We start from the raw sequence: 14,880 nt of genomic DNA, 5'->3' as shown, positions 1-14,880 counted from the left end.
ACTGTGGCGGGCGGTAAATATTAAAAAATTATCAAACATTTACCGGTCCGCAGCTATAAAAAGGTTGGACAACACTGTACTAAATGATAAATGGCATGGAACTAAATATTATCCCTTAGGTAGGGCCAACGAATTGCATTCTATGAAGACATTCCTTGGTTCTGGTGGAAATGTCCTCCGGATTTTGTTCCAGAACGGTGCTGCTAAGTACTATGAAAGGTACACAAATGCAATTTAAATAATAAAAACACGTTCTTCAGGTTTGTACAATCAGATGTTATCTAAAGTACAGAAATTGGTAGATCTGATGCATCATATGAACGAACATTAGGACAAAACTAATGAAGTCCTTCTGAAGTATATATTGTTAGGTGTGTGTTACGGCCCCTTTCCTTAAACTCGGTGCAAATCTGTCACGCGACCCACAGTTTCTGAGCTTTGCCTATCCCAAGATGGTCGCGGTTATCTGTGCTACTGCGTAGTCCGCTTTTTTTGTCGATGGTTGCAGGAGCATGCGCAGGAGCCTGGGCGGCACGCGGAAGTAGCTGCATATTAATGTTCGCTGTTTGCTGCTGGTCTCCATGATAACGATGCGTCTCTTGGTGCTGATTGTGTTTTTGAGCGGGGTCCTGGCCATTGGGAACTCAGGCGGTACGTGGAAGTGGGCATGGGGTGTTGGCTAGGAGGAGAAACAAATGTTGGGTTATGGTGCGTCTTTGATGGGGGGGGGGGGGGAGGAGAGGTGGTCTCAATATATATGTATGGTACTGATAGTTTTCCGTGTCATTTTATTAGACTGTGTTGGTCAGTGTTTGAGGGCTTGATTTATCTGACATATTATGCAGGGTGCTTTGTAATATCGCAGTATGTCAGAAGGTAGAAATGTAATTGGACCGGTTCCCTCCTGGTCTGATAATAATTTAAAACGGACATTGAAAATGGCCCCCAACTCGTTTTGTGCCCTTCACGCTAATGTGAAAACATTGTCCGATTTCCAAAACAATGAACTTTAAATCGTTGTTAATCCATGTTAGCGATTTAATTTCTGTTTATATTTCAAGTGTTTGCTATTTTCAGGATGTTGTGTTTCTGTAAAAAAAAAAAGTGCAGCATCTTACTTTTTTGTAGTCCATACTTAATACTGAGTCGCCTCCATATGTTTATAACGGTCACGATTAAGAGCTCTGGAGTTGAGACTGAAGGCTGTGCGTGTTTCTCTCAGTGCACGTCGGTTGGTCAAACTTGTGTTCAGGGTACATGGTCATTCAGTTTTTGGCCTCTCCGCCGAGCACATTGAGCCATGTTCACTTATTGCAATTGTGATTCTGTGCAAATGTGTTTGAAGTAAGTACACAGTTCTAAAAATGTTGACAAAGCGATTGTAAAAGAAAATGCAGTGCATACAGGTGAGCTGGAATCACATAAAATTCGTTTAAATGTTTAAACCCTGCTACTTCTTACATAGGCTGCACGCCTTTTGGAGATAAATCATTTATCCTGTTGACACTTAGGTACGAAGCCAACATGTACTTTCACTCCTTGCTTGAAACCAACCACCACGCTATGATCTGACTCCTAACATTCCCCTTGATCGTGTTCAGCGCAGTACACGTAGACTGCATGAATGATAATCTCAGTCGTATCACAGATTTGTTCACCGCAACCCTAAACCCTTTCTTTTACAACGCTTGTCATACACTGAATATTGTGTTATTCCCATGCGTCATGTACATAATATCCACTTAAACTTCTGATTTGGGTCAACCGTCTAGTCACCTCTTATACATACTAAACTGTCACCCTCCAAATGTAGTGTAATTTGTTATTTTTTTTTTAATCTGAGGTGTTTGCTAACAATACACACACCATTTTTAACCCCACTGAGATTTTAAGACGTATGATGGAAAAAGACTCAGAAGTTAGTTTAAACGAACTCGACCTGGAGCTCTCTTATCTGCTATTAATTTAGTGTCCCTGTTCTTCTTGTGTTCAGCTGAAGGCCAACTTGTATAAACCAGTTTTTAGGTATTTCCTGAAGTGCAAGGAGTTAGGATCTGCTTTCAAACCTGTTCGGTTCATTGTACAGCCTGGAGCTACCGACCTGCCTCCATGTTTCAGACTCTCGAAGGCTTGTTAGTTGATCACGTGTCTGTCTGCAACAAGCAGGTTCCTCCTTCGCCTGCAACCGGATGATATTTTTGTATATTTATTGGTTCCTTTGCCTCACTGTAAATCTTCGAGTTATATAAACTAGCAATCACTTGAACTCTCATTATGTCTAAACAACGGTCAACCCAAAAGAATTGGAGTATTTTACAGAGTAATGATAAATACAGGTTAATTACATTTATTGACGGAGCGCCTAACTTAGCCAGGAATAGGGTAATGAGCCTCCTATATAAGTCCTTTGAAACAAAACACCATAGTGATATAAGCGCATCTTTCATATAAACCTGAATAAAAACATAATCCAGAATTAGTCTTGACTCTTACTGCGAAGCCTAGGAGCATGGTATGACAGCTTTACAAGGCCCTACATTTGGGAGGATGCAAATATATGCTCGATGGCAAGCCCGATATACTCTGACTCTTCTTCACAGTAGAAACCCGAGCATCTCAGAACAGTGTAGATGTCCTGACTCCGCAAAACCGGGTATACTTGATACGGCTTTGCCATAGCCTAAAATAATTCCCCAGTGAACTCCACAATTTCGAGACAAGATGTCTCGAAACTCAGATGAATCTACATATACTTACAATTTTGATTGGAAGCACAGGTCATCTGTGAATTAGACCAAAGTCAGTAAGACACTGGTAGTTTATCGCAGCTTTGGTCGCGAGGTCAGCGATAACTACAATTTGCCAGTCAAAGACTTCACTGCCTTTTTCTGCCTGTTTTTTCAAGATGCAAAATGTATATAAGCGAGGAATAGTATACACAGTACACACGTGCAGGCAATACATTCTGTAAGAATTGGAAGTATTATGAGACTTGTGCAAAAATAAATTAATTTATTTTGCTCAGATAAGTAATACTGCATTGGTTGGGATACATACATTACAGAGGCAGAACCACAGTATGATTGAGGCAAAGAAATGGTAAGGTACAGTGAAAGGGGAGGTGGGGGGAGATAATTTTGTTATGTCCTCATTATGTAACAAAGGGGGTCAGTCAGAATCGGAGGTATTTGTTATGTTGATTTTGTACCATGTAATTTATGTGATGATGAATTCAACTCGAAACAATAAAAAAGAAACCAATGCAGCACCATCATAAGCGTGGCTGTAAATGATTTAAGGTAAACATCATGATTTGTTATATCATATCATCAAGGTACGTAGATGAAAAGCTAAGCATAGTAAACCTGTATCTCCCTGTACATGCTTATCTGCTGTTTAACTATTAAGTAAGCTATTGATCCCCATTCCCACCTAAATTAACTGGTATTGCTTAGTCCAAGCTCATCTTCTTTGTTGATGCACTGTAGTACTTCACCAGAGTTAGGATAGAAGGCAGGAGAGAGGAATAATGCCAGTCACGGTGAGCAGAGAGAGAAAACATCTTAGAATCATTTCTACCAATTATACTGGAGTAAATCTGTGTTATGTGCCCTGCACAAGCAATACTGGTCTGGCCACAGATCTGTTCTGGCATTTACTACGAGTGTCTCACTGCAGCAGATGTATCAACAGCCAAGAGCAGGCAATAACGCCAAAACCCCAGGCTATGCTGGGCCTATTTGTTGGCATTCTGGGAAGGTCTTAGCATCTCAATAGCACATTAATCCTACAAGCCTCGAACTGCTATGATTTGCAGTTATATTAATGAGAACGCTTAGATGTGACCGATTATCTGTTTTACTGTCTCTCCCCCAACTCTGGGCTCTGCAAATCAACAAGCTGTCGACATGCAGCCAGAAGTTAGGAGCTCTAGAGGCAACCTCTTGCAGTGCCATTCTCAAAGAGAGAAGTATGCTGGTGGGGTGGCAGCTTTCTGCGGCCTAAAGGGGGGGATTCCCCCCCCCCCCTCCGTAAAGATAGTAGGTGGAGACACTTTGCACCCATGTACACCTACCACTTGTGCCCTCAATTTAACCACTATAGCAAAGTTTCACGCCGTTGAGAAGAGTATATAAAATATTTTATACTGGGTAAGCTGCATTTTCTTAACTAGTTTCTAACGTGCCAAAAACGGTGCATTAAAATGATTCATGCACAAGTATATTCATTATGCAGTATGTGCTTAGCACAACAATAAACTCCAATTGAATAGCATTATTGGGGTCCTAATGTTTTTTTTGAACATAAGTTGACAGTTTACATTTTCTATTTTATACCACTCATGATTTCCAGTACATTGCCTATTGAGAAAAATGCATGCATTTTAGCTGTCCCTTAAAATAAAATATATAGGTTAACACCCTTGATTACAGCATTAAATGGAGGAGCAATAGATTAGTGTTGATTAGGACATGGATGTTCATCATCTGAGCTGGGCCGCCATCAAACAAACCTTCCAACAGCAGACATTCAAACTTGGTTCCATTCATACCAAGTCAGAATACACAATCTATCTGTGGGGAAACCCCTACCCTGGAAGGACTTATGGGTCTTTAGTTTTAAGTTCTCTCTATTGTGGTGGCCTATTTGGTCTCTACTATAGTTGGCCAACTGACCCAGCAAATATGTAATTTGTTCGAAAGCCCAGGACTCTGTTTATCTATAATTTTTGAGTTAGTATTCTTAGAAATTGAAACATGCTCTCACCAGTATTTTTGATACATGAACAGTGGACACAGGTTTTGCTGAGGGTATAGTATGCCAAGGTTATTTCTCAAGGCGTTTGCTAGTCTTTGTTATATAAATTATCTAGAACAGTCAGTTCAAGGCTATAATTTCTAGTTTGGGTAGTTGACATAAGAATTATACATTCTTCAGTTGTCCATATTTTCATAAGGGTCACTGGTTTTGTGCAGCAGAGACACTGAGGAAATCTGTATCTTTGCCTGTCTAAGAGGAACCATTTGAGCGAGTTCCTTGGCATAGACTTTTCATGATTATTTGTATCTGAGAACTGTTGTTATTCAGCGGAAATGAGGCTTAGTTACTGTTCATCAAAATGCACATGGTTCTTGACGAAGCTCAAGAAGAAACATCTGTGTCAAGCATTATTGCACATCATGAAATCTACACTAACCACTAAGTACCAGGCACGTTAAAAAAATCAAACTAAACCCAGCATAGAGTTAATGAGAGACACTAGATGGCATGTGAAACTCTTGGTCAGAGGGCCTGCTTCTAGTTCTAGCAGCAGCTGTGAAACAGCTAGAGGTGAGGCTTGGAGAAAGAGATGTTATGAACCTAAAAATGAGTTTGTTATACTAACTAACCAAACAAACAAATATGAGTAAGATAATAGAGTGAGCATTTGAGGGCGCATGAGGGGACCATTTATCTTGAGGTGTTATACCGATTCCCAGGCTCACATTGCGATTAGCAGTGGAATTGGGTGTTGCTGGCATACACTGTATTTTTACGAGATGGTGGAACGTTTGTTGGGCTATAGGGTGAACCTACATATTGAATAGCAGCTACGACCCATGTGACACTGTGCAAAAGACACTGACCATTGTTTTTTTTAGTTCATTTTCATAGGCAGTCAAATTAAACAATATCATCAAGACATATGCACTCTAATACAACAGTAGTTGCCTATCCCCGAGTCATCATGCAAATATGTAAAGGGCCAACGCAGCGGCCGCAGACAAGGTAATACAGGTTGGTACATATCCAGCATCATATGGCAGCTCTCATAGTGAACATTCCTGTAAGGTAAAGTGACCTATTCTCTGAGTCTATACAATATTGAGGCCTTCTATGGGTAGTAGACTGGGAGTATCTATTTTATGCAGTAGTAAGAGTGATTAAGCTCGTAGTGGCCATCAAAAGCACTGGGAAGAGTTGCAGCGTAGGTCTCAGACCGTTCCTGGCATCGGGGCATGTCTTTAAGGCAGTCTTTAAACCACGGGTGTTCCACGACTTTCCCCCACACCATAGCGACCCTGCGTTTACCCAACAATATCGCCATTGCAGTTACTTTGTGGAACCCCTTGGAAACATTTTTAACATAAGCAAGTAGGACAATATCACACGAGTAAATCTGACCCCATTCTCTGCTATTTCCCCCACAGCCTCTGTAATATCTCCCCCAAACCGGGGCAGCTCCATGCCATATGTATAAAATCTGCACCCTGAGCACCATATCTTTTACACCTAGTGTAATTTGTGTAGTCTAATTTGGCCATAATCATCTGGGCCAGGTATGTCCTCCACACAGTGACCGTTGTTGATTACATTGACCCTATATTTGCTGGCTTCGTTTGAGGAAATAAACATCCACTCTAGAGCAGTCTCACTCTTTTGGCCTTCCCATCAGAATGTTGTGGTCCATTGTGTTGGTGTAGGCATAGGGATTGTAACTATTACTTCTGTTGCTATTTCTTCAACCAGTGAGAAGACATGCTTCTTTGTAATGTTCAGGTTTGGGCTTCTTTGAGAAGTTACAAATTATAATGATTACCATAGTACAAGACCACGCATGGTTCCATAGCCAAGTTACAGACTTTCGTTTTGGGAGCCATTCTTAATGTCTCCTCCTCTTTGAGATGTCAGTGTGGTTATTGCAAATTGCACTGATGTGAGGGCAATGTGAGTAAAGTGAAGGCAGATGTGGGGTTAGTTTTAGCTTTTTGTTTTTTGCTTGATTGCCAGAAGATCTTTGCAGTGTTGGGTTACATAAAGGCCTGTTTTTAGGTATTCCTGATGCTACTTATAGGAAAATCTTCCTTGGTTAGTTGTGGCCTCACGGATGCACTTGGAGGGATAAGCCTTTCTGGCACACTTGACTTCCTTCTTTCTCTCTTTTGCAGCAGTTCTTGCCCTCTTCAATCAACTTTGACCAAAGCCATTCCAAGTGGTGTTTTTCTCTGTTTAGTTTTGCTTGGCGAACCCCCAAGCAAGGCGTCACTGTGTGATTCTGCCTTTTTCTTAAAGCAATTGACTTCAAGGTACTGCGATCTTTCAGAACAGTCCCCTAATCAACCTAGGACCAGAAGCTCTCCCATCCCCTTCATTCCTCACACATCTGCTAAGCAGTTCCTTCAATATGCTATTGGAGAAGAAACTATCCATTGCCTAATAAGAAGTAGGCGAGATTCTCCTCACCTATCACAAGGTGATGTGCTCCACTATGTAGTACATATCTCATTCGGTTTACAACTATCAAAGGTAAAACCTTTACAACCAAGTCAATAAAAAAACTGCAACTCTTGAGAGCTGTAGAGACCTTTTCTCGTGGGGGGGTGGGGGCAATGGCAGGAGATAAAAAAAAAATACAATTTAAAGTTCCATAATAACATTTACCAAGCACTCAATCTTTTCAGGCCCAATGAAAACCCCCCCTGTAGCTTTTTTTTCAGTTAATATCCAAGCACCACAAAGGTGACAAAGTACTGAAAATTAAACACTAAAGTCCTCCTGAAGATAAGTCAACAGCGCATTATGCAATGCTACTGCAACAAATCTCAGGCTGACTCTGCTCTTCAACGTGGTGTAATTCGAGCAGCTAACACATTCAATAAAAACCAGTCTTACCCCCTTTCATGCGTCTTTTAATTAAAGAACTGCTATTCTTTCAAACACCAGCCGCCCTTTTATACCTCTTGAAATTGTTGTTTCCAAAACAGCCCTAAACCTCTTTTCAAAAAAATATTTCGAGGAGAAGAAACCAATTCAGCAAATTGTAAACCAATCTATGATATTCTGTTTTCAGTCAGATTCCTAGAACTCAGAAAGGCCAGTTTCTCTCATTCATGAACAGATTGCTTGGCCGCTCACAGGTGGGTTTAAGTCAATCCAGAAGTGTGGAATACACACTCATTTCTATCTTTGATTACCTCAAACGTGAGACAGACAACTGTATTCTTTAACCCAAGAGTTAACCTCTCTTTCCGGGCTCCTCAAGATGTTTTTGTTGCTCTGCCCCCATAAGCCAGGCCTCTAAAATTGTGTCCTATACAAGCATCATATCAGATAGTAATGTTGCCCACAGACCCAATGCCCCCATGACGCTGCAGGCTTGAGACGTTCAAACGCCTTCCCAAGCTTTACATTATTGAGCCACATACCCCATTGATTGTTCTACCCACATGACCGAAATCCAGTCACCAGATCATCTGCACAAAATCCTCTTCAGACACCTAAATCAACAGAGTATCATTACCAACTCTCGGTTAAGGCAGCCAATGGTGCCAAGAAAACATGCAAATGTTTTGATTTACTGATACTGACGATGAAATGTAACTAATACAAATTCATTAATGCATGTTTTCTTTCATATGTTCGGGCCATTCTTTTATGGGGCCATGAAATGCATTAAAAGCTATAGGCTCCTTGCTCTGCCGTCTTGATAGGGCTTTCAGTCTCTTGACAACTTGCTGTGGTACTGACTGTTTAGGTGAGATGAGAATTTCTAAAGGCATTGACTCACAAACGTCAAAATTCATTAAAGTGTATAGCAGCTTTCCCCCCTTGTATGAGACTTTAAATTTCAGTTATACTGTTTTTCTTCAATATCCAGTTTCTCCCCTTAATTCGTTTGTGGATGCTCAAAAATCGGTCGTGTGTAAGCTAGTCAATAGTATGACCCAAGGCTGGACTGGATCAAAACTGGGCTTTTGGAAACTGGCTAAGGAATCCATTTTATTATCCCCCCAGGCCTGACCTCATCCTGTGATACTCAATGATGTACAGGCCTGAAAAACATATGCAGAAGGTTGGATGACCTTTAGTACATTAACCCTGACAGGCAGCTGGTAATGCAAGGCTTTCTTACAAGAGACAGCTCATGCGACATGCATTGCTTCATTCACCCAGCAACACAGACATCTCGATGTCCACATAGGTCTGAGGAGAGGTTATGAGAAAGCTGGATTGGTGACGCCTTGGAATGTCCCAAACGTCTGAGAAATGTGAAGTTCACGCTTGTGGTCATCTTGTATCACGCTGCACCATGAAATGTTATTCTACTGTGATTGGATAGATGCCTAATATATGTGTAATACCATGCATCTCCTGATCAACATCACACCATGTACTTGATAAAGAAATTATCTTTCAGGTGTTCTGATTGGATGATGTATTTTAACCCTTTTGTGGTTTTCATGCATAAAAGATTGTATTGGAGTTCCGCAATTCAGACTGCTTGCCCTCGGCCTTTCAAGCCACAGGCTCCGTGCACGTATTATTAAATATTTCTGCTTGTACCTTAAGTCTGGCTGGTCTCTGGTTTGTTCCTGAGGGCAGATAGAAAAGGACGCTTTGACATCTTGGTGCAGAATGCGGTGTTTGGATTGACGATCTCCCCTGCCTGGCTCCCAGCTGTTTGGGTGGGCCCATGGCTCTTGTGGGTTTCCCTACTTCACTATTTTCTTTTTTTTGGTTGCCTCTGGGTGTCCCTCACGCAATTTGAGTATCCACTGTATTTCACATCTTCCTAGTATGCACAATTTCAAACTGACCACTTGCTACATGGTACACCTTGGGAAAGGTTGCTTATGCATGGTAGAACACATTATGGTCCATACCTAGCCTGTACAGGCTCACTTACATCTGCATATGTCAAAAAACAATTGGCTTTCATGACTATGCGACCTGTCATTTACCCTTTGACCTTCAGCATCTGCTCCAGTGCTATCACACGTCCATCCAACTTTTTCTGGTGCCTTCAGATCATCTACTTTATCTGAGGCAGGTCATCTTGTTCAAATGATGATTCACTTCAGCAAGCCGTTGTATAGTTGAAATAAATTGGTGCAAGAATGGTACAAGTGCTACCTGTGCAATAGTGTACCAGCAATAATATGCAATTTAAACCTTTTGCACTGCGTACCCCTCCCCCATGAGGTTTTCTTTTCAAAGCTAATTCTTTTTCAACTGTGTCACCTCATTTGGGAGCTTATTGTTCAAGTGTCTTTCTGGGTCATCTCAGTAGGCTCAGTGGTGTTGAATAAAAAAAACAGCGTTAGTGGTATTTTAACCTTGTGTCCTGTCTTCTTGCATGTCATCCTTCAGGGCATTGACTGCAAAACAAATTTAAGCTAACAGTGGAAGTAGTTTTAGTCTTTTTAGTTTCACAGATCATCCCTTAAATGAATACCCCTTGTTCTAACTATTGTGGTGCAGGGAATTAAGATCCTCTTGCATTGGTGTAATCTGGGTATTGGCTATCTGAAGTTGCTGCATTCTGACTAGTTGGTTCTACCAAGTGCCTGTTGGTGGGTTAGGAGGAGGTGAGCACACTGATGCATTAGCTGTTACTGCAGGCCACTAATCTACATTAGTGACTTGCTCAGTCCCTGCACTCATTTGTTGCAACTATATGACTCTCACTGAAGTGTTTGTCTGCTACAAATGGTTGTATTGCATTGTGGTATAAGAAAACAATATATTAAAGCCATGTTTGGATGGAGTTACAATTACAAGTACATGGGCCCTCCTGATCCTGCCTGTGGTTTACCTTTCAACATTTAACTCCTCCTGGACCACTTGTTATGTAAGGCAGATGAACCAATAAACACCAAACAGATGTGTGGACTTCATCGAAGGCCATTTAGTCGTCTAAAACCGTTTTTTCCCCTTGTATGTTACCTTCCTACCTTAGTGCACCCCTCTGGCCCGACTTCCCCCAACCCATGTTCTTTGTTCAGTGAAGTGATGACTCGGTAATGAAGTTACTTTTCTCTTGGCAAGTTGTGGACCTTGAACATATGAAGCTGACAACCGTAGTTTACTTATCTCCTCTCACCTCCCTTTGCCTGTTGGGTAGTGCCTATGCGTTCCATTTGAACATATTTTACATGAACGCTAAGGAATTGTGAATGCCTTTAGAAGATAACTGGTTTATAAAATTGTATACATGCTCTCAACCCAATACCTCTTACTCCAACTGCTCATCGCCATTCTGGTGCAAGGTTGAATGTGAGCTCTCCATAATATTAATCAGGGTTCTAATACAAGGTTAGACTGCAGATAATTCCATATAACAATTAAACCTCTGCTGTCCAACCTCCAAACATAATTTTCTGTGGCCTGTAACACACTGCAAAGTTGAGCGTACTAATCAAGAATCAGGCCCTAAAGAACTTACGATAAGATAGGACCCCTTACTGTTTTTTTAACAGGATCCTATGGTATAATTATTTTGAAGACCGTATTCCTTTGGTTATTTGACTGTGAAGGCAATGCGAAGCTTATCTCTACTTGTACCTAAAATATGTGTATTTACCCAAAAACGTTTGTAAAGTGACCTCAGAGACCCAAAGTTTGTAAAAGGTTGGTGTATCCATTGGTTCTCCGTAACATGAATAGCAGATCAAATGGGTCAGGTCACTAAATATCTGGACTCATGCTGACTGCATGCGTCTGTGGAACAAAACACAGATTACTAGGAAAGTGTCCAGTTGGCAATGGATTTAATCCGTTGTTTCAAAAAAATCTTAAACCAAGAGGCATATCTGAGGAAACATTAAAGTGTGGCAGTTGAAAATCAAGTTGCTTCAGCCACTTGGTAAAAATATTTCAGATTAGACAATTTAACCCCTTTTGCGGAAAGTACTTTACAGGTGTTGCAGTGAGCCTCTTTTTATGTCCTGAAGAAAGCACCAAATGGATTGTGAAACGTTGTTCAAAGACTTCTATATCCAAGTTAAGAAGCGCCTTCACAGAATTGTAATTTTTCACCATGAATTCATACTATTCAGGGATCAAAGCAAAGCAGCTAGCTGTGGTTTTGTAAGTGGTATAGTAAGAGAGCACCAGCAGGTATAGTAAGAGATGAATAGTGTTGAGGATTCAACAGGGGATTCTCTGCAAGTGTCACTGAGTTCCTCTTCGGGTTATTCGGAACATGGCAGTATAGTTGGTACTAGGCCTCAAACTCAAGGGCCATATTTTGGGCTCATTGTCAGTCTTTATTAGTTGCCTGGGCACAAACGTGTAGTCTTTGTATGCCTTTGCATCTGTCATGAAGGATATTAATAGAGCATTTCTTTTTGTTTCTTGCATCATGGCGTTGCATTGCATCAGATCCTTCAGATTATCACATTCTTCCCTGCTGACCATTCCTCCTGTTAGAATATGAGGATGAGTTGCAGATCCTTTGCATTTTGTCACGTTAGATTCGTGGAAACCTCTACAGTGCCAACTGGACCCATTACGACCATTTTTCATGGCGTTTTAAGGCTGAATACAAGTATTTTTTTTTTCTCTTTGACTGTTGTGGTAGTCTCCTGTCAGGGCATGGTTATCAGGCTTGGTAATCAGGCTCTTATGCATGAGGTTGCCATGGATGTATGGGGTTCGAGAATGTGAGAGGAAACGGGCGACATGAATCGGATGGTTTGGATGTTTGAATGGAGCTTCTTAATGCCGAAATAAAAGCTTATTTACTGTGAATCTACACAGCTCGAGATAATTTCCCTGAATGTTACACTGCCGACGAGGGGAAAACAACTAAGAATCCACTACGAAGGAGCAAAGGCTCTTCAATGTCTCAACAATGTGTCAGCTTTGTTGGTAAACGGCCCAACGGACTTCAGGATCGTTCTCTTGCTACTTGATATGTTTTTACTGCTCGGACTATACAGCCTGTCAAAGGGAGGGCATGAATTTTGTTTAACTAAATTCAAATCATTAACATTTATAAAGCGCGCTACTCACCCGTGCGGGTCTCAAGGCGCTAAGGGGAAGGGGGTTACTGCTGCTCGAAGAGCCAGGTCTTGAGGAGTCTCCGGAATGCGGAGTGGTCCTGGGTGGTCCTGAGGCTGGTGGGGAGGGTGTTCCAGGTCTTGGCTGCCAGGTAGGAGAAAGACCTCCCACCCGCCGTGGAGCGGCGGATGCGAGGGACGGCAGCGAGCGCGAGGCCGGTGGAACGGAGGAGACAGGTGGGGGCGTAGAAGCTGAGGCGTCGGTTGAGGTATTCAGGTCCCTTGTTGTGGAGGGCTTTGTGTGCGTGGGTGAGAAGTCGGAAGGTGATCCTTTTGCTGACTGGGAGCCAATGCAGGTGTCTCAGGTGTGCGGAGATGTGGCTGTTGCGGGGTATGTCGAGGATGAGGCGGGCGGAGGCATTTTGAATACGTTGCAGGCGTTTTTGGAGTTTTGCGGTGGTCCCAGCATAAAGGGTGTTGCAGTAGTCCAGGCGGCTAGTGACTAGGGCGTGGGTCACGGTTTTTCTGGTGTCGGTGGGGATCCAGCGGAAGATCTTGCGGAGCATGCGGAGGGTGAGGAAGCAGGAGGAGGACTCGTTGACTTGTTTGGTCATGGTGAGAAGAGGGTCCAAGATGAAGCCGAGGTTGCAGGCGTGGTCTGAGGGGGTCGGTGCCGTGCCAAGGGCCGTGGGCCACCAGGAGTCGTCCCATGCGGTTGGGGTGTTGCCGAGGATGAGGACTTCCGTTTTGTCTGAGTTCAGTTTTAGACGGCTGAGCCTCATCCAATCTGTGACGTCCTTCATGCCATCTTGTAGGTTGGTCTTAGCGCTGGCGGGGTCCTTGGTGAGGGAAAGTATAAGTTGAGTGTCGTCGGCGTAGGAGGTGATGATGTTGTGCTTGCGTACGATGTCGGCGAGGGGGCTCATGTAGACATTGAAGAGTGTCGGGCTGAGCGAGAAGCCTTGAGGGACGCCGCAGATGATCTCGGTGGGGTCTGAGCGAAAAGGTTTCATTTTAAAACTCACCTCTACAATGGCTTTCCTCGCGCTGTGCCTCATTTTGTGCGCGTGGCTACTCCGATTCTGGCTTGCCCGCGCGCTGTGCTTTGTGCGTCTTCTGGTGCGTTGCTTCATTCAGGAAGTTTCCCATTACGGTGGCACACATTCAACGTCATCCTCGATCAGGAATATAGAAGGACCAGTCGCTCTTCTTTTCTATGTGTTACAAGTGCTTTCATCGTTTTTCAAAGCACTGTGTTCCATGACAGGCACATCATTTTCTGCTTGCAGAGAGGAGGTTTAAAGGACAATAAAGTATTAAACACGGATATTGGCAATTTGGATGAAATAAAAAACAAAAAGGTAGGATACATAAAGGACATTATAGAGGAGGGTCAATGGTGTGAATATTAAAGTTGATTAAATATGACAACTTCCTAACATTTTTTGCATCCCTTCAAGGATCTTATCAATTTGCTACTAAATGTTGCAGAATGTTACAGCTCCTCCATTCTTCTTGGCACATCCGGTTGATCCGCCAATAAAATGGGCAAAATGGAAAAAAGTATTTGAAAGGTATTCCAAAGTATGTGGCACCTGTTTGAGTGTGGAAAGGAAGACCGCACTCTTACTTCACTGTCTTGGAGAGGAAGGTCAGGAGGTGTTTGATCATCTCCCAGACATACCTGACAGTGAAGCAGTGAACTTGAATGAATATGAAATATGCTTGAGGAAGTTAGAGTTGCACTATTTGCCTAAAGTGAGTACCATTCTGGAAATATACTATTTTGGGAAAAGAGTTCAAAATGATGTTGAATCTATAGAAAGTTATATCACTGATTTACGACGTTTAGCATCCTCTTGCAAATTTGGTAATCTGATTGATGAGAGACTAAGGGATCAATTTATGCTTGGTTGCAATATTGAAAAGGTTTGAGATGAACTCTGGTTAAGGGATGAACCCTCTTTAGAGGAAGTTTTGAATGTGGCCAGGAAAATTGAACATTCTTGAAAATGTGTGGAGATAATGAGATTCTTCTGTTAAAGGACGGAAGGAGTTCAGCTAAGAAGTACTGTTGGTCAAACAAGAGAAGAAGAAAGTGGATCAGAATTCCTTT

General features: G+C 42.2%; 1 protein-coding gene across 1 annotated transcript in view; it reads left to right on the top strand.

The window, feature by feature from the left end:
• The first annotated feature begins 506 nt into the window (after window positions 1–506).
• The window catches only part of LOC138265985 (trans-Golgi network integral membrane protein 2-like), a 30,075-nt gene continuing 15,701 nt past the window's right edge, over window positions 507–14,880 (top strand). Inside the window, exon 1 of the mRNA XM_069214233.1 lies at window positions 507–651. Within this exon, the coding sequence (XP_069070334.1) occupies window positions 582–651 (70 nt within the window). The 5' untranslated portion in view covers window positions 507–581. The remainder of the gene's footprint in view (window positions 652–14,880) is intronic.

This window comes from Pleurodeles waltl, chromosome 11, assembly GCF_031143425.1.
Source record: "Pleurodeles waltl isolate 20211129_DDA chromosome 11, aPleWal1.hap1.20221129, whole genome shotgun sequence".
NCBI classification, from domain to species: domain Eukaryota; kingdom Metazoa; phylum Chordata; class Amphibia; order Caudata; family Salamandridae; genus Pleurodeles; species Pleurodeles waltl.
This window is presented reverse-complemented; position numbering and strand designations above follow the sequence as displayed.